The 25,423-nt window shown below is 42.5% G+C and overlaps 1 protein-coding gene across 1 annotated transcript in view; it reads right to left on the reverse strand.

Annotated features, from left to right (window-relative positions):
* Window positions 1–4,836, reverse strand: part of LOC118425427 — a 6,712-nt gene extending 1,876 nt beyond the window's left edge. Inside the window, exons 1-7 of the mRNA XM_035834236.1 lie at window positions 4,607–4,836; window positions 3,948–4,044; window positions 3,310–3,533; window positions 2,333–2,482; window positions 1,689–1,935; window positions 997–1,138; window positions 75–231 (exon numbers count right to left, since the gene is read on the reverse strand). Of these exons, the coding sequence (XP_035690129.1) occupies window positions 75–231; window positions 997–1,138; window positions 1,689–1,935; window positions 2,333–2,482; window positions 3,310–3,533; window positions 3,948–4,044; window positions 4,607–4,834 (1,245 nt within the window). The 5' untranslated portion in view covers window positions 4,835–4,836. The remainder of the gene's footprint in view (window positions 1–74; window positions 232–996; window positions 1,139–1,688; window positions 1,936–2,332; window positions 2,483–3,309; window positions 3,534–3,947; window positions 4,045–4,606) is intronic.
* Between the last annotated feature and the right edge of the window lie 20,587 nt (window positions 4,837–25,423).

Here is a 25,423-nt window from a genome sequence, read left to right on the forward strand (position 1 = left end):
AATACACATACACACACTTCACAGATTTGGCAGGCCACCAGCACAACTTTGTGGCTTCAGGCCAGGCGTATTACCTGGAAAGTGGCCCTATCCGTCCCGCCCCCCGCAAAGACGAACATCAGGCCCCACTGCACCCCCACAGTCCTGATGACGTCATGCAGGAACACGCGGCTGCCAAAGGCTTCCTCCCTCCGCCGCTCCATCTCTGCTTCCGTCAGGTTCCGCACGAAACTTGGGGATATCATTGAAGAGGTTCATCAGTCACGTATGCATACAGTTACAACAATTTTCTTCGATCAATGACTGTTTTGTAAAGGTACAGTACATACCTGCCAAATTTTCCCTCACGCAAGCCTGACCTAGTCTCGTGTTCTATCGAGAACTGAGACTAGGTCATTTCCCTTGACGAAGATGTGCTGATAGACATCGAAAATTTGGGAGGTATGTATTGTACCTTTAAAAAACAGTCATTGATTGAAGAAAATTGTTGTAACCGAAACTTGGGAAAGAATTAACCTCAGAATGATTCAGTATATACTATATATCAGTCGTCCACTGCGTTCTACTGCTGCTGTGGTCTGGACACCCTGCTATTTTCTTTATTTAAATCTTTTTCCATGCAATATCCTTGACAGTAAGTTTTACATTTGTATTAAGTTATTCTGCCACCTCTGTACTCTATTTAGTATCACTGCGGCAGTTGTTAGATTTTTCTCATTTAGTGGTGTATCTCATGATATATAAATGGCAATGCAAAGTGGACTCCCAGAGAATGGAGGAGACGCAGAGGGAGGTCATGCACTAGTTGAGCTAGGTGGAGAGACAACCTGCTGAAACATCTAGTCCCCACCTGGCCACAGACTGCAAGATGCAGAAGTATCACTGCGACAGTGCTTAGATTTTCCTCTTTGCTTCTGGTCATTTAGTGGTGTATCTTTATATAAATGGCAATGCGAACCACGAAACTAAGTGGAAAAAAGATGGGTCATCTCTCACCGGTCCTGCCGAAACTCAAACTCGTCATCATAGCAGTCCATGAGGATGAGTGACGTCACGTTCTCGCGGTGCGTTCGCGCGAACTCCCAGGCCAGGTTCACTCCCCCTCCCCAGGCAGCAACAACGAACGGTCCCCGCTCACCTGGAAAACAGACAAATGACTGGATGACTGACGTATAGTAAAAGAGTCAAATATCAAGATACTGGAATTCTGCATCACCTGAAGGGTATGAGGTATAGATATTTGCTTGTTTGTTTGTCCATCTCTCTTTCTCACTATCTCTCGAACATCTCTCTCTGACAACTCTCTTTAAGTCTATGATAATTCTCCAGCCACTGTCTGATATACCCCTAATCTCTGATATCTCTCAGAATTTTTTTCTAATGTCTCATTCTGATTTTTCTCTCTCCCTCTATCTGTCTAATCTGTCTTTATGCACTTCTACTACCTCTGTCTCTCTCTCTCTCTGTCTCTCTCTCCCTGTCTCTCTCTGTCTCTCTGTCTCTCTCTCCCTTTCTCTAACTCTCTCTCTCTCTCTCTCTCTCTCTCTCTCTCTCTCTCTCTCTCTCTCTCTCCCTTTCTCTCTCTAACTCTCTCTCTGACTCTCTCTCTTCTCTCCCTTTCTCTCTCAGCCACAGAAGTCAGGAAACGGTACGATATTCCACCCCTCTGCTCGGAGCCCCCCACGCACCTGTGGCCTGTATGAGGGGATAGTGGTAGGAGTCGTCCTGGTTGGCGAAGCCGTAGTCGGACAGCCCCATGCCCGGCTTGTCGTAGGCGCAGGCCCGCCAGCCGGCCCGTACCAGCCCCCGGTGGATGCCCAGTAGGTCGTACATGGTGTGGCCGCCGCCCGTCTCCAGCCAGACGGTGGGGCGGGAGGCGTTCACCGGCCCGTCGCACCACACGTGGAACCGCTGCCTGCCCAGACCGTACCGGACCTGCAGGGGAAAGCGTGGTGTCAGTCATACCCTAGCCTAGCTAGATTCTTTAAAATGATGTAAACAAAATTGAAATGATGTAAAAAAAATGAAAACAGTGAAAAAAACGTCTTATCTCTCTATTCTAGTTTTCTTTTCTTTTTTTGATTTTGCTATACCCCCATTAAAAACGGGCATCCAGTGTATAGTGGCTTCACCGGTATCCAGTCTATCGTGGCTAAGCCACGACCAAGCTTTCTCAACGATTTCCGATAGTCTGAGATCATTTAAATATACATGTATACAGATTTACATCGATATTAGTAATGCTCTGTGCCCAAAAGGGTATCCAGTCGAAACTACCACCGGAGCCAAAGTTTACAAGGGTGGCCGAAAGCTTCTTCTGTCCCAAACCCACCTCCAGAAATGTCCCTGGGGCCGCGGAACCTCCGTGCTGGGCGTATCCGATACCCTGTACCCAAGCGCCACCTAGCATCATCGCGAAGAACAGCAGTGCCAAGACTCGCAGGAGGTGGTTCAGAAATTGCAACCGGTCTCTCGCAGTGGCCTAAAAGAACAAAAGAACATCTTCACAGCTTTGCCATAGCAAAACCTGTAATGTGTTAGTAGGTGTTTTATGTGCGCCACCATTTTGTTTCTCATGATGCTAAGGGTGGTGTATGATGGAAAGTGGTTGCCGTTCACAAGTTAACAATTTGATATGAAAATGTTGTGTCGCTCCTTCTGGTTGGTCAGAATGAATCGACACTAGCTGGTGCCGGTGTCAATGCAAATCGACACCGGTACCGGTGTCGATTCATTCTGATCAATCAGAAGGAGTGATACACACGACTTGGCAGGCATCTATGTGTTACGGCGTCATATGAAACGGGACCTTCTGACTAGTCCGCGGCGCCTGGCTATATGATAATGTCTGTTTTACGGTGGGCTGGTGATTTTGGCTGTGATCAATGTGTTATTTGTAAATAATAACGAAGTCCAGTGATCACATCAAAAAGTACATCGATGAATGTCAGACACCCACGAACGACATTAGACGGGACAGGCAAGACTTTCAACTTTCAACTAAGGAGCAACGTACCCCTAGCCCCCCAAAAAACAGTGGAAATGGCCCCTGCAACCATATGTTAATGTGTTATAGTATATAGTATTGCATTTGCCTATATGACTGAGTAAAGATAGACTAGCGTGTAAAATGGGAAGGAAATGCTAGTGTAATTATTCTATAATGATTGTTTTTAGTTGTGTATATTTAGTCGTATATAGTGATTAGGTGGTTATCTTTGAATGTTCTGTACTTTAAACTTATGACTTGTGAATAAAAAGTGGGGAAAAAAAGAGAAAAAAAAAGACTTTCAACTTCAGGAGCATCACCTCAAGGCACTCCTTGTTCACACAGGAGCCGCTGCCCGGTTCCACAGCCACCTTGTCCCCAGGGACCCCACCATCCATGGGCAGGTGGCCGGTCACCTTGGCGCGAAGTTTGGCTTCTTCCCGTCTGGCCCAGGCCAGCAGGAGGTTGGAAGCGTTCACAAGTCCCAGCACCAAGGACCATACCACCGCGTCGGGAGGGGTCCAGGGTTGGCCAACACAGCTGCCTGCAGGTGCGTTAATAAATGAATGATGAATGAACGAAAGAATGAATGCACGAACGAAAGAATGAATTGACGAATGAATGTATGGATGGATGAAATTTTGTTAAATTGTCTTGCACCTGTAACGCTTATGATATAACACCAAAATTATATTTAATGATAACGTAAGGTGTATGAATAAATGTAACATCCCACAAACGAATTCGAAAACACTGGACCTGACATCAAACCATGCATACAATTAATGTAGAATCAATAATTGATGAGCCAAGTCATATTGCGTTAAATCTAATGAAACACACATTTTTAAAATTAGCAGAATCCAAGGCGGTGGATGAATGACCACACGGAGGATCTATTTTTGGGACAGGCGCTGACGTCATCTAGATTCAAAATACAAAAATATCGTGGTCTTACCAATGAAGAAGAAAAAGGACACCGTTGTCATGGCGATGAAATAAACCACGTCATACGTTCTGCAGCACATGCTGTTCCAACAGTCACCCTCGCTGTCCTAAGGCCAGTTTTAAGAGGTAGGTGTTACTTTGTTTTGTATGTAATGAAATGTGCAAACCTTAATTCGGTCTTCGTGCATAATAAACAATATCAACGTAGGGTTTCCAGACAAAACTTAACGTATCGGGGGAATTCTTGAGAATTAAATTTTGTTTGTCGAGATATTGAGATGGTATTGAGATAAGTAAATAGAAAGAAAGTCAGGGTACGAAAAAACGGACTTTCCGTTCCCGGCCAGGTATGACCTTTCAACTTTTGACGTCGCCCCGTAAGGTGAACAGGTGTGACGTGACGTCACACAATAAACGCGCGGCCGAGCGGACCCTGAACCCGGAAGTGACTTTCCACCATCCGATATAAATATAAGGGATTATAAATAGACAGTACAATTAAGGTATTACTAAGTAATTGGACAGGGGGAGAGTCCACCGTGAGTCACAGTAATATTCAAATGGTGGGAAGAGGGACAAATTAATCTCCCTGTTTCGCCAATGTCTACTATTTCTTAGTGAGCGTAGAAAAGTCACAGTCTGGTTGAGACTTACCAAACCCAAACCTACCGGTATCTCTTTACATGCGGCCCGTATCAGCTGCGCACTGAGGAGCACGGTCTGTACGGAACATACCACCAGCACCGAGCACAGCATCATCCCCACCCCCACGGGGTACCGGTACACCGGCCCGGGGGTGTGGAAGTAGGCGGCGTACACAGCCAACCCGACCGCCGCCGCGACCAGGCACACCACCCCGAAACCCAGCACGGGCCTCAGCAGCCGGGTCGGAGCCATGGAACACGGCGGACACAGGTACGGCTAGAACACTGCACGACGTCTGTGTACGGAGTTAGCTGGACTCTGTCCGAAGCGCTGGTCGCAGCCTTGGGGTAAACTTGAACACGATACACGGACACAGGTACGGCTAGAACACTGCACGTCTGTGGACGGAGTTAGGTAGACTCTGTCCGAAGCGCGGGTCGCAGCAGTCGGCTCTTAACCTTGGCGTAAACTTGAACACGATACACAGAACAGGGCACGACTAGAACACTGTGTGTGTTTATGGCGTTAGCAAAATCCTGTCCGAAGTCCGCGCGGGCTTGAACGCGACCTGAGGTACAGATATAAACTGTGAGTCAACCTCACGCTCAACCCTGGTGCGTCATGTGATCGTACATAACAGTGGTGGATATAAGATGTCAAGGCCAAGGGTCAAGTTACGTAAGACGCGTGCTATCTTAAGTCAACGTTAATTGTAGCCTCCTCTGATTTTAATTTTATTTCTAATTTACTAAACTTGCAGACAATGCAATAGATGGCACACCCAGGCAGCGTAGCTGATATTGGGAGCCAACATATACATCCATACATTACACTTCTCATAGAATACACATAAGGCCATATTGATTTGATTGTATGGATGACATCCTCCAGGAACTCCAAAACTGATGCGAGCGAGCGAATAAAAAAAAAGTTTGGCAAAAAAAAAGTTGCCTTCAGTATGAAATCAAAGTGGCCTGGAAGGTTGAACATAGTATGGTATACCATGATCCTCTGGACCTGAATTTTCTGTACTGGTACCTCCCCCAACCAACAATAGATTTTTTTTTTCTTTCCGTCCTTTCACATCTTATTCTTTGACTTAAGATTCATTTTGGCATTCTATATATGGCATTAGTTATCTGTTTTCTGATACTTTTTTTTCAATCTACGGAATATTTGTGCTCATTTTACAGCTGCTTTGCACAATTTATTGTGTGGTCGAAAACTTTTTTTTTTTTTGGAAATGGCCAAAAATTGGTGCGAGCGCGGATGTCATCCATATAATCAAATCAACGTGGCCTAACTAGAGATAAATATGTGTAGTCACATATACACGCAGGGTCGCTTTTAAGTGTAATTTATGCCAGGTGAAATTTTAGCTAGGTAATGTTAAAATGCAGGTGTGCACATATACAGCCCTTGTAGTTAGAGGTCAAAGGGTGGTTGCGACAAGGAGGTGAGGCAGTTAGAAATGGTCTGTCCCAAACTGAACACTCCATACTCCGAGAAGAAAATGCCCCCACCTAAACAATCCCATCTGCAGGAAGAAATGGACTGTCCCCACCTGAATAGACCCTCCAGCAATAAGAAATGTACTAGCCCCACCTGAACAACCCCCCGGCCTTCAGCAAGTTCTAAGTACTTGAGACACACGTACACACGAGGTGCGAGGGACTAGTACTCTCGACCAAACAGAAAACAGTGCACGTAATAAAGCTTGCCGTCCGTTTATTTTACTGCCTGCATAAATTATGGAGATGAACGTCAAAATTTGCATAATTAAAATGTTACTACATTCCAATCTACTTAAGGAACATACTGTATGAATATCAAAAGTGTAACAGCTTTTTTTAATTTTGAAATTGATATGCAAATTATTGCCTCATTTGCATAAATTTCACATCTCATGGTAATCTTAATGATAATAATTACATTTGACGAAAAGATTAATCACCTATCATTTAACAGTGAGCTTTTATTAGTAGCTTTCATTTGCTGAAATTATGAAAATGAGCTCCCTCAGAGGTATACAATATAGCAATTATAGCAATTATCTATTCAAATGGAATAAAAGCATATATTCCGTCAAATCAGAAAAATAACTCATTTTTGTCCTTACGTATTGATAGCACTTTAGTCTTAATTAAACGTTATTTATTATCATTTTGACACAATTTGACAACCCACAAACCAAAGTGCACAAGAGTGCTGTCCCTTTTTATATAGCTTGAAATGAAGACAGTTAATTTTTTGTTGCAGTTGAATGGTTCCGTCACTTTTTATATTCTTTAAGTAGAACGTCTTTTGTTCTAACTTATTTCGTTTATTCGATGGATTTTCTACTACAGGCCTGGCCACCTTGTCTTGGAAAAGCTACTATGTAAAAAAAAATATGCTTCGTGAACAAAAGTTTTTTTTCTTAGTTAAATTGCTATATTACATTGTACACTTTGTATACTTAATTGGATGTTCCCTTTCTACCCAACCCGTTAAACCACATACAATAAGATTGCCCCCTCCCTCCCCTAGATTTACATCAATGAAATGAATGGTCCCTCTCCCATCCCATTAAAAGCATCATGTACGTGAAATGTATGTTCAATCCCATCAAACCCTTAACCTAATGTTGAATGGATGGTCCATCTGTCTATAGTATTGGGAATAATGGAAAACAAGCACATTTCTTAAATCGTTTATTTTATAAATCACACGAAAGTACTAAAAGCAACGCCTTTAGAATTTCTGAAAATAGGCGACTTATATCAAATACTTGGTATGTACTTAAAAATATAGGAATATTCAAACGTATAGAAAACGTATAAAAAAAACAAATGTAACTTCAAACTTGACAACATTGCTCACTTAAATCTTTAAATGATATCACCTCGAATTTGGAATATGTAATAACCTCAATCAAATTCCCTTTGCTATACAATGCAGGCTTAAGACAAAAAATATATAAATGTAGAATATTACAACACTGAGCCGAAATCAAAGCTTAGAAATTAATGAACTAACCTTTGCTCTTTAACACTATACTGACATCCCAATTATACTTATACTTGTGAAGAGCTGGTCTCAGTTCAAAACTCCTCTCATACATTTCAATGCTAAGTTTTTAAATTAAGGTGACGTGAGTTTGTCATAAATCCCACAATTACAATATTTTCTTCTAAATTAATGTGTCATACATCACCATGGTTACCAACAGAGCAGCTAAATTTAGACGTCTAAAAAACGTCCACAAAACTGACGTCATTCCGTGAGCATTGAGGATGCAGTGGACTGAATAAGAACTGGTCAGCCTCTATATAATATAATCACCATGTTATTTTAGGTTATGGTTTTCATGTTCAGATCTTTTATGGCCATTATCTAGCATGAGTACATTTATGGGGGTGGGAGTAGGGGCAGGTGATCAAATGTAGTGGTCCTGGTTTTTATTGACTATTCCTAGAGCCTTGTTTTAAACATCTTGCATAAGATCTGCATCTTTTGTTGGGGCTCTTTTGTGGGAATTTCACATATTTATACGGGTGTAACTGTGAGATAGCCAACGGGTATCACTACAGTGATCCTGACGCGATGGAGGCCTGCCTTTTTTGGCTATGTCTTTTTTTAGCTGTTGCAATGGTCTCGTTTTATCAGCCCTCTGTAGATCTGTATTTTTTTCATTTTCAGGCTGTTATGCATTTATGTTGAGCGTCTACATCTTTGTGCAGGTGTGTTTGTGAAGTGTTTAACAGGATATCACTGTTATGACGGGAGATGGGGGGTCATCTTTAGAAGGAAGATCAGGTAGAGTACTATTTAGTTCCAAGGGTCATGTCTCGTCTCGTATTTTTGGCTGCATTTACACATTTGCTCAATCTGCTGGGTTAGTCTGTGAGGTGTATATTGCATCTCTATCGTGGCTGACCCTGCTCTGTCTCATCATTTGTACATCCGTACACACGGTTAAGCTCCAAGGTGTCAGGCTCCGTATTATATGTTAGATTTCTACCAGCCAACAATTCGCCAATGATAGCCTCAGACTGGCCCTGCCCTGTTTGATCATTTGTACATTCGTACACACGGTTAACGTCTGAGGTTTCAGGCTCCGTATTATATGTTAGATTTCTACCTTCCAACAAGTCAACAGCGGCAGCCTGAATCTGACCCTGCCCTGTCTGATCATTTGTACATCCGTACACACGGTTAATGTCTGAGGTTTCAGGCTGTGTATTATATGTTGGATTTCTACCATCCAACAATTCGCCAGCGATGGCCTGAGACTGGCCCTGCACTGTCTGATCATTTGTACATTTCGAATTAGACTCTAACTCAACCGGCTCCGTCTGGCATGTTAGACTTCTATGCAATAATTCCTTTTCGTAGTCAAGGGTAGCCTGAGCTTGACAATGCCCTATGTGATCATGACCACTGGTAGCTGCAACAGCTGTGGTGTTTGTGTTGGATTCAGTTATGGCCTGAAATTTGCTCTGCCCTGTCTGATCATGACAACGTGCACTGATGACTGAAACAGATGTAGTGTTTGTGTTGCATTCAATGCTAGTCTGAGACTGGCTCGGCCCTGCCTGATCATGACCACTGGTCACTACAGTAGTTGTGGTCTTCATGCCTTCAGTGATGACCCGAGACTGGCCCTGGCCTTTCTGATCATACTGGGCATCAATATCTTCATACTGGTGATCATGATCACTTGTTATTACAGCTTTTGTGGTGTTTGTTCTGGTTAAACCAACACTTGGATCTTCTAGACTTTGGGCAGAACCTACATCGTCAGAAGTTTTGTACTGTTTAATGTGTGTTTGTACATGGTTATAGAGAGGATTTGGCTGCAAGGCAGCTAACTGTGTCTGAATTTGAATACTTCTATCATCCAAAACAACTTTTGGACGTTGGCATGAAGGAGGATTCTTGGCCCTCCTCTTGCACCAGATAGTGAGAATGGTAACACCAGTCAGGGCAATGCCAGCCGCTAAACCACAGAGAGAGGCAATGAGAACAGGTATGGGAAAACTGGGAGCAGGATCATGGGAACTGTTGCTTTCTGGTGTACTTAGATGGACAGGTAATGGTGTGAATGTGGTATAAACAATAACAGATGTGGAAATGTGGTTAGTTTTGCCATTGTAGGAGTTACCTCTTTCGAATTGGGCATCAATGGGTAGGGATACTTTACTTGGATTGACAGACAGTTTAGTGAGCGGCGCCATTGTAGGAGTAGTTACCACTTTACAGGCCAGGTCATTAGGGTTGATATCTTTAAGCTTTTGTCCAGAGAACCTGGCAGGCTGAGAACATACTATTTGGTTTTCAAACGAATGAGACCCATTCATCTTCAGCCTGAAAGGTAACATCCTACAGTCACATTGCCATGGGTTGTGGCTAACGTCTGCCAAAGTTACAGATGCCAAAATATTAAACGCTGACATTGGGAGGACAGATATCTGGTTTAATCCCAGATACAAAGTTTGGAGTTGTGGCAGATTTGAGAATGTGTTAGGTTCAATTTCAAGTATGCTGTTTTTTCCGAGGTTCAAATAATACAGCTTGTGTAAATTTAAGAATGCATCAGGATGGATGTCAATTATTTTATTGGACAGTAAGCTTAACGTGTCGAGATTTGTTAGGTTTGAAAATGCAAAACGCTGAATGTGAGTTATTTCGTTCCTGTGTAGGGTCAGACGTGTCAGTTTTGGAAGATTTAAGAAAGCACCAGGCTGAATGTTGGTTATTTGGTTGTCGTGCAGCTCCAACATTGTCAGCTTTGGCAGATTTGAGAACGTAGCAGGTTGAATGAGAGTTATTCTGTTTTCGAAAAGAAATAGCGTTCTGAGATTTGGTAGATCTGCAAATGTACCAGACTGAATATTAGTTATTTGATTGCATTGTAGGTGCAGCCATCCAAGCTTTCGTAAGTTTGAGAATGTATCAGAGTGAATCATCCCAGTAATATGACTGCTGTCTAGATCCAGGGTCGTAAGATCCCTGTACCTTGTGAGATCTGACGCACGTAACGATCTAATTTGATTATTTGCCAAAAACAGCTCAAAGATGTTTGGTGGCAGGTTCTGGGGAATGCTGGTGAGGTCCATCCTGGAGCATTTGCAGGATGAGGCTGATTTGCACCTTTTTCTGCAGTCCTTCTCAACTGATAGCCACCAGCTTCTGGCAACGTTCATAATGAGAAGAAACATCAACAAGCTCTGTAGCTTTTTGCTCATGTTGTCCTGCCAGATAAAAATAAGGTACAAGTTATACAAGGAATGAAATTGCAATACGACTGTTAGGCCTGAAAGAAAGTTATAGTACATGTTAAACCTGGAATGAAAATTATAGTACATGTAAGATCTGGGATAAAATGTAACCAATTCGGACATAACGTAACGATTCTTAAAGTAGTTAGTACCTACAGAGATCCACAATCTATGTACATGTATCTGCTGAATATGGCATAACGTTGCAGACTGTCCACCACCTACATTTATAATGAACGCTTCATGTTTTTTTTAACATGTTTTTTGCACGGAGTGGGAGATGGTTGAAATATGCTGCATTTGCTCGCAAATGTTGCCTGTCTAGTTCCCATTAACCCTGTCTCTAATGAACCTGGACCTTACAGATTGGGGATTTTTTTCGTATTCAAAAGGTTTTGGTGCACAAACTCAAAATTGCCTCGTCTAGTTCACTCAACCTCAGCCAATGAATGAGTGACGTGCCAATGCTATCTACAGATAGCGAGAAGAGACTTACCGTTGGACAGGTTTAGATTTGTCTTGATCACTTATATACACCGTTATGTTATTTGTCTGAGCCTAGATTCTTGAATATTGACGAGCATGTTGTTTGCTTCAGGATTTTCCCGTAATACATTTCAAATCTTTTTAAGTGGGGAGATAGAGTCCATTCCAAGACACCATGAGGGTTTTTAGGCGATATTTATAATTAGTCTGAATTATTTTGAATAAAAGAATATCTGAGCCACAATAATTAGATTATTTTTAAAAAAATGACCAAGAAAGTACTCATATATTTGAATTCCTTTGAATATTTTAGAAACATTTTGAAAGTAACTGTACAAAAATATCTTTATTTAGAATTATTGTGAAAGCTCTGTGTGATTATTTCACATTTACAAATATTTGCAAAAAATGGTAAACCTGGCCAAATGGTTAAATTAGTTTATTGCCCCCATAAAAGTAAGCCCTATTGTTGTATCTGTATATTTTTAGATTTCACTGCTGGGCACTGGTGAATCCTTTGTGGTGGGCCATTGTTGCATGGCACCCAACCATACTTTGCAAGAATGTGTGAATTGCTATCTTCCCAGCCCACTGAACCATTTACAAAAAATGGTAGAAAATGGTAGAAAATGGTAAATAATGGTAGAATGCTGTTATCATTATTTAGAAACCATTAGAAGTATCCAATTCCACACGATGAATATTTCCAAAGTTTTACAGGACCAGGGAAATATTTATAAAGTTGAAACAGTGTTACAAATATTTCTGAAGTATCAAATGTCATAGACATATAATTACAAAACTTTAAAATCAATTCTAAACAATGGCCACAAACATCCGCATGGTGTCTTGGAATGGACTCTAAGCAAGAAAATTTTCATGATCCTTTAATATCAACTTTTGGCATAATTTCTAATCTGAATTGTTTCAGTGAATGTAAGGATGGCAGTTTCAAATGAGCATGTCTAACTTCTAAAGTGTAGTGGACGTGTCTTCACAGAAATCACCATTTGCATCCACGTCAGCATGTATGCACTAATTACCTGCTTTGATTAGACTGTGGATTCTATGTGGGAATCAAGGAGGTTAAATCATAAAATTGAATTTTACATTTATTTCTAGTACCATGTAAGTTACTGCATGTTCAGTAGCTACATCACGTGTCACTGTTACCTAAAGAGAAGATACAATCTATATTGCTGAATAGGGAGAAACTGACAAGTCACAGAATACGCAGACTCGTCTTCCCCTACATTCATTATGAACAGTGCATGTTTTGTATTCTACACAAGTTTTATTCGTTGGTTCATGGGTTGAAAGAAGCAATGCTTATTAAGATTTGAAGAGAGTTTTAGGGGAGGTCTATTTAGTACATGCCAAGCTTTGTACAACGTTTTAGGCAGTGAGTAAAGTCAGATGCACGTTTTCCTACAGATCCCACAAAGCTATCCACTGATTTCATTTCAGCCTCCATATAGACCAAAGAGAGGTATATAGATCGAAGCTAACAGGGCTGGACTTCAGGTTATGCTAGTGGATATTGTTCATGGTACTCAAACTCTAAATTGCCTCTTTTGGTTCACTTTTACCTTGGAATGAGTAATGTACCAATGCAGTCAACAGAAGAGACTTACGTTTGATGTTCACCCAAACTTGTCCTTCGGTCTAGTCAGGAACGTCTTGTTTGGCCCTTCCAGGGCGAGGAAGTCGTGAAGGATTTCAGAGCCTCTTACTCGCTGTTGTGCATGTTGGATACGTTCTTCAGCAGCTGAATAGGAACAGGGTGTGGCGAACAGTGTTAGATTAGTCTTATTCATATGGTTGCCTTAATTGTCTGAACCTTGATCCTTGAATATTGACGCTTAAGGAGTTGTTTACGCCAAGACATGTCTTATTTCATGATCCGTAATAGATTTCAAATATTCTATGAGGGGCGATAACCTGAAACATCTGCTATAAAGGTAATGATCCCTTATCAATTTATAGCATATTTTTCAATCAGACTATCATCGGTAAATGTTAAGCAGAGAAATTGAAGAAGATTCACTCTTTACTTCTGGATACTTAAAAATATGTCGCGAAAGGTGTCCACCTTTCTTCATCAGTGAAATGAAGAAAAGGTGGACACCTTTCGAAACGTCTATTAAAATTTTTAAAGTATCCAGAAGTAAAGAGTGAATATTCTTCAATTTTAACGTATCCTGGATGACTAATCTTCACAAACGTGTTAAGCAAAGAGGTTCAAATGGATATGTCTACGCCCTAGTGTGCGACGGACGTGTCTTCGCAGAAACCACCATTTGCACACACGTCAGCAGATAAACACTAATCACCTGCTCTGGTTAGACTGTGAGTTTTATGGGAGAAACAAGGAGGTTCAATCATAGAAAAGAATCTTTAGTTTATTTTCTGTATCATGTAAGTGACTGCTCAGTAGCAACCTGGGATGTCACTATTCACATAAAGAGCTCCAAAATCTATGTCGGTGCTAAATAAGGCAAAACTTTCAAGTCAAAGAATACGCAGACTTAAATTATAATGAACAGTACAGAGTATCGTATGCTACACCAATTTTATTTGTTCATTTTGTTGGTTCTTGAATTTTGAATTCAAGAAAACAATGGATATTTATAGCTTCAAGAGAGTCTGAGGGTAGGTCTGTGTATTACGTGCTGAGTTTTGAACAGATATACCGAACTTTTCAGGGAGTGAGTTTAGCCAGATACAAGTTTTCCTACCAGTCCCACTCAGCTGTCCACCCACACTAGGATTATCTTTAATGTTATTAATCTTGTTTACTTTTTCATGGAAAATGTTTGGCGCGGCCTTGACCATTTCAAGTTATACACATTCAAGTCAGTAAAAGAAGATGGACTGGATATTAATGTGTGAAAATCTAACGACCTGAATGTAATTCTACTAAAATTCTGCTTTGTTTAGTAATGTTATGCCCTTATGCAGAATATATCATAACTCCTATTTTATTGCAGTGTAACCTGCACCATGTCGATTGGGGGTGGTTTGAAAGAATTCGTTTCTCAAACTCCAAATTGCCTCGTCTAGTTCACTTTTACTTGATGTTAAACTAGTAATGTGCAATGCTATCTACAGAAGACACATTTGCATTAAAGCTCATCTGCGTTGGTACAAATTTTTATCTTTCATTTAACACAAAAGCAATTTGCTGACCTCGAATTTTCTGTCGCTCAGGCGTAACATACCTTCCAAACTTGTCTTTTTGTCTAGTCAGGAGCGCCTTCGGCTGCGACTTTCTGGATAAAGATGCCGTGAAGAGTCTACGTCCTCTTGTTGCTGCTGTACTTGTAGGATACGTGCTTCAGCAGCCGAGCAGTCACAGGGTGTGGCAAACAGGTTTAGATTAGTCTTATTTATACGTTTACGTTAATTGTCTGAACCTAGATCTTTGAATATTGACGCTTAAGCAGTTGTTTACGCCACGACATGTCTTATTTCATAATCCGTAATATATTTTAAATCTTTTATGAGGGTAGATGAAAAAACTGCGTAATAAAGTTAATGATACCTTATCAAGTTATAGCATATTTTTCAATCAGACTATTTTATCTGAATGCAAGGTTGGTAGTTTCAAATTAGCATGTGTCTACATCCTAATGTGCGATGGACGAGTCTTCGCAGAAACCACCATTTGCATACACGTCAGTATGTATACACTAATCACCTGATCGGGGTAGACTGTGGGTTCTATTGGAGAACCAAGGAGGTTCAATCATATAATTGAAATGTTTGATTTATTTCGTATCTTGTAATGTTCTACCTTCATTAAACTTGTTATAAAGTGTAAAAATCATTCCCTTCTCAACGGTTCCACGTTGAGTGTGTACATGTTTTCCTGATTTTCCAGAGGGGGCAATGCGTAACAGCTGTACATAAGCTGACCCTTCCAGACACTGTCGTCATCCAATTAAAGAATTGCCACGACGTCACTTACGGAATGTAGCTTTCGTATGATGGCAAAAAAGTAGGTTTGCATTGTGACTGTCTTCGCCAAATGTGAAAATGTGTATCCGTTGTTCATGATACTTCATCTTTGGACATTCCCTACGGCTTTACATTGTCTGCTCCAAAGTCTAAGGTGGCCTATTGAAATTGGTGAAACAGAATGGACTGTACCATTACAAACACCGATGTTTGAGTCTGGTGTATGTGTAATCGAATCCTCCCTAACTATTGCTGCTTTAGCCCAAAAAATTACATTATGACGTCATGATTACATAATCTTATTTCTTTTTATTCGGCTTCACACATTAGATACAATCTGAGGGGAGTCGGCAACAGAAAGATAGCTTCACTACGAGGCCGACTCCCGAATATAACTACAAACTTAAGATTAACAATAAATGTAGAAAACAACAAATACTAAAAGTAATAGCTACAAGAAAAAAAGGAGCAGATATCTAGGTCAATAACGAGATAGGATAACAATAATAATGATTAAGATTGCGTCATACTACAACCATATGGCATTCTTCGGTCAATAATGACCATAACGTCATAACGATACACAAATTACAGGAAAGATAAAACTGCGAGTACATCATCCCCTGCAAGTTTGGTGATCGTGATCTAAACCGTTTTAAAATTACGAGGGGGGGGGGAGGTATTAAAAAAAACGGTTTAAATAGGGTTAACGCCCGGAGGAATGTGACAGACTGCCACAAAAACGCATGTACAAAAAAGCGTTGTTATACAGTGATTTACCAACCTAGAGAAAGTATAAACGTAAATATATCAGACCTTGAGTAATTAAAGCATTGTCTGCAACAATACTAACTTCAACCATGTGTGTCATCCTAAGCTATGCTACACCATACACTGTCTTACAAGCTGTTTTGATCATGTTACCAAACATTTATAGAGAGCGTAGAAAGGTATGTAGATTGTACCAAATTCTATATGGATGAATAACAATGATTTTATCGCAAATCCATGTTAAATACAGACAAAGCAAAACAATGGAAAACAACATGGCTCTACGTTGATTTAAGATGAAATAATTGCTAAATTCATTTCTACTTATTAAGCCATTTTAATGTTTTTTGTCTTGTCCGCATAAAGTAGATGGATAGTTTTAAATTGAATCAAATGATTTACCATCATCAAGACAAACTGCAGTTTTCCTAATCGATTTTTTTTAGACATGAGAAACTGATATGTTCCAGTTTGGACAATGGAGTGGATTTCAGAGTACACGATTCACATATTTCTCCGTCTAAAGAATTAACACAGATCATGCTTTTGAAACATCATTTTATGCAATTTCTTTTAGCGATTTAAAAAAAAAATGTTTCTTGTTTCCTACAGCCGAGATCTTGCACCAATCAGAAAGCCAGTCGGTAGAGAATCTGACCGCTCAGGGCAGCTGCTACCAGCCAGGTCATGACATGGTCCTGGGACCCACGACTCCCTGCAACTAAACAAGACATGAAACATAAACGAAATTTGAAAACAAAAAATGGAGACATAGTTATTAGTAACTCGGTCTCGCCTCCATGCACAAAGTTCTGTATTGAAAAAAAAAGAAGGAAACGTAGCTAAACAAAACAGGGAAACATATTTAACCAAAGACAAAAACTTGAAACAACCGAGTCGGAAGAATATCGCATATACACATGTACAAGTACTCTCAACAATTGTGTTGTTCATATTTAATAACCATTGTGCTGTTGATATCTTAATTTTTCTGTTCGTTAAATTATGCCTTGATACTTGTTATATTTCTTATATAGGTGTATACAGGGAGAGGTAATACTTTCTCCACTGTAGACCACACTAAGCCAATATTAATTTTGCTGTTTCAGCAATAAAATTCGGCCAGCCTCGCTACGCTCGGTCCTTCATGTCTTGAAGAAAATTGTATATTGGATTTGGCACCTGTTTGATCTTCGAACGCTCCTTGGCCACCTGTCGGTTCTGCGGTCGGACCGACGCTCGGCGTGGTGCTTGGCGGAGTGGACCCGCCGACCGCCCCGCCACACCCCTGCTCATCCTCGCCTGCCGCACAGTCCGGGTACCCGTCACAGATCACATTGCTGTGCACGCAGTACCTGAGGTCCGGGGAGCCGGGAAGGCCACAGTAGAACGTCAGACAAAGATTCGCCTTTTGTGCGCCATCTTCACAGCCCTGCTCGTCCTCCTCCTCCAAACAGTCCGCGTCACCGTCACAGCTGAACGCGTCAGGAACGCATGACGCGTTACCGTGGACGGACGGACAGCTGTAGCTGCAGGAGCCCCACCTGCGCTCTAGGGCCGCTTCAACTGCAGAAACAGATTTGTACTCGTTTTTGCATATATATATATAAATTTCTTGAACGTTGTGGAGGACAGAGACGTCTGGAAGGAGAGAGTGGACCTGGTCCGGGCAAGCAGCCTGCGATGATGATGATGATAAACCTCTCCGGTTAATTTGTCAGTTGTGTGCCAAAAACTTTGTCTGCCAATGTCAACGTTTGCTACTAAGAATGATTTTTTTACATATATCATGCGCAAGGCCTTGACCCTTGTCGCCTTGTAGCTTTTCTACATGCGCGCTTCAATTCAATTTTGCGTTGCAACCTACCGTCACTGGGCCTTTCGTCCTCCCCGTCCGCACAGTCCTGACGTCCGTCCCCCAGCTGACGTGTCGGCAGACAGGTGACGTTGTTAGGGCAGGTGAAGAAGCAGTGTTTCGGCACACCTGGCATGGGAAGCACACAGCACATTTAACCATAGCAAGAGGGCAAATCCTTCGACATTTCAGGAGGGAATTATTCATATGACTGTATATTTTACATTCTTTGTGCAGATTACAAACTTGTGCTAGTGTAGATGACCTCCTCATTTTGGATATGTACACCAAAATTCATCTTTTTTGTTGCTTAACCCTTCACATGCACATCTTCACATACAGGTCTGTAACATAATGGCCTTCTCTTTATTCAGATCCAGTGTTTCTCATGTCGTTTGCTCGTTTAACTGCTAGAACGTAGTATTTAAGTATTTGCATTTACAAACGTTGATGTGATTTAAGTGCACGCCTTTGTGTACGGAAAAAATAACGTTTAAATCTATAACGTTTAAATCTATAACTATACGTGGATAAATGTCACAGAGTAAATTTAATGCGAATATTGGCATTCGCGTCCAATTATCCTGCTAATCACAATGTACTTTTCGCAGATGATACATATTTCCGTTAATGCGAAGTATTAAGTTTAGGAATATCTAAATTGACATTGAATTGTTCTTACGCATCGTAAATATTGTCCGTATACATACGATGGTTATTCTAAGGCCACTCTTACTTTGCAACTTGGCAACGTCATTTGTTACCATGGCAATCTCAAACTACGTAATCTTCATCTAATTTACACATATTGTTAGTAGTTAATTCGAGCATCCGCGAAGAATTCTGCAATCTAACTTAAAGTACGCAATGAAAGTTGTGATCGCACTTACATGTCTCCATAGTTATAGCCTTGCGGCAGACATCCGTCAAAAAGCGGACAGAACGTTTCCTTTGGTCGGCATGTTCCGTTACAGAAGACCTCGTGTGATGCACACCCGGTCCCTAATATAGAGGGAATTTGTACACCCAAAATGTAACCACGTGTTTATCCCCACTTTAGATACTTGAATAGTAAAGAGAAATTCATATTCCTGACAGCTTTTGATAAACCAACTCTAACCAACCATACAGCTAGCTACATTCATGCAATTACCAAGAATCAAGAGGAAGTCGAATGTCCTAGAATAGATAAGACGCATATCTACATATATAGATGTGTATGATTGTTTCCATTGTTACATATATATGATTCTTACCATGTGACCTGCACTTAGCCCAGAGGGACAAAAATGTGCAATAAAGGTCTTCATTCATTCATTAGAATTTTTGTTCTTGGTGGATATGACAGCAAAAAAACATAGCTGATGGTTCAGGGTCGAATAGATTACTATTGTAAGTGGAATTATAATGTGTAAATTGAAAACAGTGTAACGTAAGTTACTTGGCATATAAAAATTATGTTTCGTATGCCCTAGCCTAAGTTCACTTTTGTATAATGCCAGAAAGCCAAAGTCATAAATAGCACCAGATTGGAGCAAGCAAAGCACATATTGACTAATGCAATACGTTAGATGTCTTACCATATTTGACGAGAATCTCGATCCTCATCCCGACCCGATTGTGGAAGCTGATGGGGTAGAAACGAGTGTAGAGTGCAAAAACTGGTTTGTCCAACATGTTGCGAACATAGCGGTGGCTGTCGGTGTTCCCTTGGAATACCTGAAACAAACGAATCTTGTGCTACTATACTATGCCATACAATAACATGAAATCTTAGAAGGCTGACTGATCTACGTTGACAGGCTATCCCTCAACCGTGTACAGATAATCTTCAACATTTCTATTTCATGAGCACCACCTAGTCTGTCTTGACAATGTGTAGTCGAACGAACCAGATCAGCTGTTATATACCACCTTCTAAGATTTCATGTTATTGTATGGCCCTCGAATTCTCCGTATTAGGTTCCAGCAGATACAAGGCACGCAAGGGAACGCATTGTGTCAACCTGATCATCAGCCTGCTGAAAGCAGACCTAAAGCACAGAGCCTTTCCGACAACAGCAAAGAAACTCCAAGAACTAACTTGGAAGCTTGCAGTATGTAAAACACAGTGCCAGTGGAAAAAGATGAAGAAAGACTGAATACAGCTACAGGACACTTCAAAGACTATAGAGGCAAAGTACAGTGGGCAAGCCTTTCAAACAACAGCAAAGAAGATCCAAGAACTAACTTGGAAGCTTGCAGTATGTAAAACACAGTGGAAAAAGATGAAGAAAGACTGAATACAGCTACAGGACTCTTCAAAGACTGTAGAGGCAAAACACAGTGGGAAAGCCTTTCTAACAACAGCAAAGAAACTCCAAGAGCTAAGGAAGCTTGCAGTATGTAAAACACAGTGGAAAAAGATGAAGAAAGACTAGATGCAGCTATAGGACTCTTCAAAGACTGTAGAGACAAAGCACAGTGGGCAAGCCTTTCCGACAACAGCAAAGAAACTCCAAGAGCTAAGGAAGCTTGCAGGATGTAAAACACAGTGGAAAAAGATGAAGAAAGACTGAATGCAGCTATAGGACTCTTCAAAGACTGTAGAGACAAAGCACAGTGGGCAAGCCTTTCCGACAACAGCAAAGAGACTCCAAGAGCTAAGGAAGCTTGCAGTATGTAAAACACAGTGGAAAAAGATGAAGAAAGACTGAATGCAGCTACAGGATAGACTCTTCAAAGACCGTAGAGGCAAAGCACAGTGGGCAAGCCTTTCCGACAACAGCAAAGAAACTCCGAGAGCTAACTTAAAGGAAGCTTGCAGTATGTAAAACACAGTGGAAAAAGATGAAAAAAGACTGAATGCAGCTACAGGACTCTTCAAAGACTGTAGAGGCAAAGCACATAGGGCAAGCCTTTCTAACAACAGCAAAGAAACTCCGAGAGCTAAGGAAGCTTGCAGTATGTAAAACACAGTGGAAAAGGAGGAAGAAAGACTGAATGCAGCTATAGGACTCTTCAAAGACTGTAGAGGCAGAACACAGTGGATGATGATTAGTCTCCAAGCAGACCCTACGGTGCCTAAAGAGATGGTATCAAAGCTGGCAAAGAAGTATAGCCGGCCAAAGGGAGATAGTCGGCCAAAGGGAGTCAAACGGGCACCGGAGGCCGCTATACTAAGTCCCTTGCCAGCTTTGATACTATTTCTAAGGCACCGTCGGGTCTGCTTGGAGACTAGATGATGATGATGATGATGAGTTTGACAAACCAGCTCATTGTCCCCGGTGCTGTCTGCGCCCATTGTCCATTTTCCATTCACAGAAAACTCCAGCTTGTAAGACGTAACCCAGTAGTCCAGTTTATAAGCCCCCTGGGTGATGACACCGACAACTTCGTACACGTTGTCATGATTAATCTGGGGTGAAAAGGAAAAACCTAACTTCAGTACTTCTACTTAACCGATGAAGAATTGATAGTTCGTACCTGAAATAGGTGAAGACCGCGTGTTGACAATTATCAATTAAAATAATCCTTAATTAGGCTTAGGTCACATTTTCAAATCGGGGCCCGGTCGGGATGTTTTGAGAAACGAAAAATTGAAATGTATACCTGGAAATATACACCTATCATGCACATGAGTCTTATTTTGACATTTTGTGAATTTCTATGTCTTTTATATCATTCCTTTCGCTCCGAAAAGCTGCCCGGCCAGGCACCGGTTTGTAAATGTGGCTTAAGCTTTAAGCAACCCAATGAAATTCAAAGTAGGCACAACTGTGGGATAAAAAAATTCCTACTAATATTATCCATCTTCTGGTCATCTACTACTTGATTTCATTCGACCATTTGCCTTCAAGTTGAATACAATTCTGAAATTTCCCACAATCTGTTAGACTAGGTAAGGCTTAGGTCACATTGTCAAACCGGGGCCCGGTCGGGATGTTTCAAAGTCAAATTGTATACCTAGGAATATACATAAATCATGCCTATGAATCATATTTTGACATTTTGTGCAGGTTGGTGTCTTTCGCTCCCCAAAGCTGCCCGGCCGGGCCCCTGATTGGAAATGTGACCTAGGCCTAAGATGGTACTCTCCAAGCAGAGGTTAGGCTCCGGCTATTTTTTTAACGTTTTTATCGGGCTTTATATTTTTTATTTCATCTTGCTGTATCAAAACCTAACTGGGTGGCGTACTTCAAGAAAAATGACAAAATAGAAAGCCCGATAAAAACGACTAAAAAAACGTTAAAAAAACAGCCGGAGCCTAACCTCTGCTTGGAGAGTATAAGATGGCCCGACAATAAATACCTGTAGCCACTGGTCCGTGTCCAGATACTTAGCCGGAGACCAGCAGGCCCCAAGCTGCGGCCCCTCCCCGTTGTTCAGGCGGGCCTGCCACGGGTAGAACTCGTCCCTTCGCGATGACGCGGTCATATGGAGGTCGGGAATCTTCGGAACCGCGTCGGGGTCGTCGGGATCCAGTCCGACTCCCAGTGGGACGTACCCGTCTTGCTTCAGCCAGGTGTTTTCGTCTGAAGACATTAGTAGACAGCAGTGTTTAATTCATGTGGCCTAAAAACGTTTGTCTAGTGCAGAGACCAAAGCATAAGAGCAACTAGAAAGAGCACAACCAATCAGCTGGTCTCCGGAGCACCCAAAACCTCATCGAGAGGTAGACATTTTAGATATGCAAACATTCACTTTCTATATGAAACACGATGGTGCAGATTTCTCAGCCTCTACCAGACTCCGGGTCGCTGAAAAATAAACGTAGAAATGGAACAAATAGCGGAGTAAGCTGGCTATACTCCTCTGGCCGGCTCACTCCTCTATTTGTTCCATTTCTACGGTTTTTCCAGCGACCCGGAGTCTGGTAGGGACTACACATTTCTGGTTTACAGCTGGATATGCAGCCAACTAACCGTGTGTGACGTACACCTCCATCACCATGGCAACCCAGCCCACGTAGCCTGCAGGGTACAGACGGATGTAGCGTGACGTCACAGGAACTGGGAGAGGACGGCTCACTTTGTTGTGCCGGTCTCGGTTTCCTTGGAAAACCTGTGAAAGAAGGTAAGATGCTATCAAACATTGCTTCTACCAAACATTACGTGCTACATGTATGACCCACCAAAGCTCTGTGGACATAAATCCCCAAATCGCGGGCAAATGCAACCAGGCACGCGGGGCATTGTCGCACCTATCACCAAGGCCATGTCGGGCGGGGCATGTAGGGTCTTTCACCGATGCTGTGTGTTGTGCCGCGTCGGGGTCGTGTGGTGCATCAAGAACCCATCAGCAAACGTAGCCAGGTAGGCGGAATCGTGTCGGGACCTCCGCCAAAGCCGTGTCAGGCCCGGCCCTTTACAGAGACCGTGCCCGGTGCCGCGTCGGGTCCCAGTAAGACATTAAAAATCGCCGGCAAGCGCAGCCAGGCACGCAGAGCCGTTAGGGCCCATCACCGAGACCGCGTCTGGCGTCGTGTCGGTGATGTATAGGACATCACGAAATCATCGGCAAGCGCCGTCAGATGCGCGGGGCACTTGCCGCACTTCACTACGCACTTTCAACTATCATGTACGCTGAGCCGCGTCGGGCAGGCGCGCGGGGTCACTTCGGTCCTTTCAACAAGCAAGTACTCGGTCCCTCACATGCATGGGTGATGTAACAGCCCCCGGTACCCGCTTGTATATGCAGTCGCTGACGTCCTTGCCCCAATACAATACAAAGTCTTTGTTCCTTCGTACCTGCACGTCGTTGCTGCTGACCTCGTATGGAACCCACGAAGCGCCGTCCATACTGAAGGCCAGGGTGAATGACGTCACCCAACTGCCCAGGTCCCAGTTCGCGCCGCCTCCACTGATGACGACACCGGTGACGTCAGTCGTCTTGCCAAAGTAAACCTGCAGTCCGACATACACAACAACCAGGTAAGCTCCATTGTCGTGTCATTCCACCTGCTGGTGCATCAAAATAGAACATATAATCTTCATAACTATGATCTAGATTCAACAAGATGCTAGGGGACCCAAACCTACATCGCTTCCTCCTCACATATCACAAGCTCTCTGCCACAAAAAAAGACCATTGCATGTCCAGGTCAAAGACACAAAAATTGGTTCTGCTGTTCTGCTGCCGTACTAAGGTCACACGCAAGGGGGCCTAAAGCTGGCTTTGATATTCGTCTTCCCAGTCTCTACCCACATACCGAATACCATCACAATCCATCAAGACAAGAGGTTCTAAAGTCATGCTGACCACAAATATTCGGAAACACAAACACAAACACACAGACACAGACGCACCGAACACAATACCTCCATTTTTTCATGGAGGTAACAAAGAAACAATGAGCATCAGGTACCTGAATCCATTGGTCCAGCACAGACCGTGGTACCCAGCAGTACCCCAGTGTAGTCGGAGGCGTGTGCCGAGCCTGGGAGGCGGCGAACTCAGGCTTGTACTCGGAACTGGCAGTGACGTAAACATCGGGAATGTACCGACTCGCCAACCCAAGCGCGAACCCAGGAGGTGGGACATCTGTGGGGAACATGTCATCAGAGAGACCTTTCATATGCACAATTCTTATGGATGTGGGAAGCGTTCCCTGTAGCAATTGATACAGATGAACTTCTCAATTCTTAACCTCTGCGCATCCTCTTACGCACGGTCCCGAACGGCTAGCTAACTGCCTACTGGGGCCCTGCTATCTCATGGCCTACCAGCGGTTACTATGGTTGTCGCCACAAACCAGATGTCAGCCAATCAGAGAATAGGCATTTCTTGGGCTTTCTGTTTACGAAAGCCATCTTGCAAAGGCCGCTGGGAAGCTATCAGCCAATAATGTTACGTCTTACATAGCACCATCCTCCTACGCCCGATCCCCAACGGCTGACTGCCCATATAAGGGTAAGCTCATTAATATATATAAGCAAGGCGGCTGGTAACTGGTCTGAGTGCGTTCAGATAGCAGAGGTGACCCCAAGGAGTTTCGACACGACTGTGGTCCCTCTTCTGCGAAGACTGCTGTATTACAATAAGGTTCGTGATGTGTCTTTTGTAAAGCGATGAAAGTTGCTCTAACTACCTCCACAGTCGTCCTCGTCCTCCCCTCCACTGCAGTCCGTCAGGTTGTCACACAGCTGAGACTCCAGCAGGCAGGTACCGTCCGCGCAGGGGAACTGGTCAGTGCCACAACCTGGGTGGGAGTAGTTTATCAAAATTGCATTCTCGTCTTACAACAAATGCTTCTACAATAACATCATTTATTCTATCTGCCCGGGGTTCTCTATTACATAGAACATCTCCTTACCCTATAAGAGTTTTGTATGATGAAGACTAGTTTATTGATTCACACCTCCGACTGTACAGTTGATCTCGTCCTGCCCGTTCGAACAGTCCCCCAGCCCGTCACAGGCGCGGTATTTCGGCAGGCATCCACCGTCACACTCCAACTGGAGACCATTGCAGGGGGCTGTAAGTAACAGAGTGTACGTGCATGTATCAATCGTTTGTATCAACGGC

This window comes from Branchiostoma floridae, chromosome 11 (genome assembly GCF_000003815.2).
Source record: "Branchiostoma floridae strain S238N-H82 chromosome 11, Bfl_VNyyK, whole genome shotgun sequence".
Classification (NCBI taxonomy): domain Eukaryota; kingdom Metazoa; phylum Chordata; class Leptocardii; order Amphioxiformes; family Branchiostomatidae; genus Branchiostoma; species Branchiostoma floridae.